The sequence below is a fragment of the Eufriesea mexicana genome, unplaced genomic scaffold (genome assembly GCF_001483705.2).
Source record: "Eufriesea mexicana isolate 0111107269 unplaced genomic scaffold, ASM148370v2 scaffold925, whole genome shotgun sequence".
Taxonomy (NCBI): Eukaryota; Metazoa; Arthropoda; class Insecta; order Hymenoptera; family Apidae; genus Eufriesea; species Eufriesea mexicana.
The window spans coordinates 833918-834259 of NW_016909095.1; the positions used below are offsets into that span (position 1 = coordinate 833918).

The 342-nt window shown below is 56.1% G+C and overlaps 1 protein-coding gene across 1 annotated transcript in view; it reads left to right on the plus strand.

Annotated features, from left to right (window-relative positions):
- The first annotated feature begins 221 nt into the window (after positions 1 to 221).
- The window catches only part of LOC108547260 (leucine-rich repeat-containing protein 24), a 3579-nt gene continuing 3458 nt past the window's right edge, over positions 222 to 342 (plus strand). The window contains exon 1 of the mRNA XM_017899699.1: positions 222 to 341. Coding sequence (XP_017755188.1) covers positions 222 to 341 — 120 coding nt within the window. The remainder of the gene's footprint in view (position 342) is intronic.

A 342-nucleotide genomic window follows, 5' to 3' on the forward strand; every position in this document is an offset into this window, starting at 1 on the left:
ATTTCACCCGATCGTTGTTGTTTCAGGGTGGGAATCGGAGATCGCTAGTTAAGGTTTGACGAGCTCGCTTACCAGGGCAAGGAAGGCAGGAAGATCGGCGGGATGTTCTCGGCGCGGGGGAGCAGCGGCGGAAGGTGGAAGTAGAGATAAAAGCGTGAAACGAGATCGAGCAGAACATGAGATAGAAAGAACGGGTCGGAGATCTTGGGGAACGAAACACCATGTGCTCGAGCGTACGAGCCTGGTGGTGGAGAGGGGCACTTCTCGGCACGATGATGCTGTTATCTTGGACGTCCTCGGCGGTGGAGGGCTGCCCGAGCATGTGCACGTGCAAATGGAAGA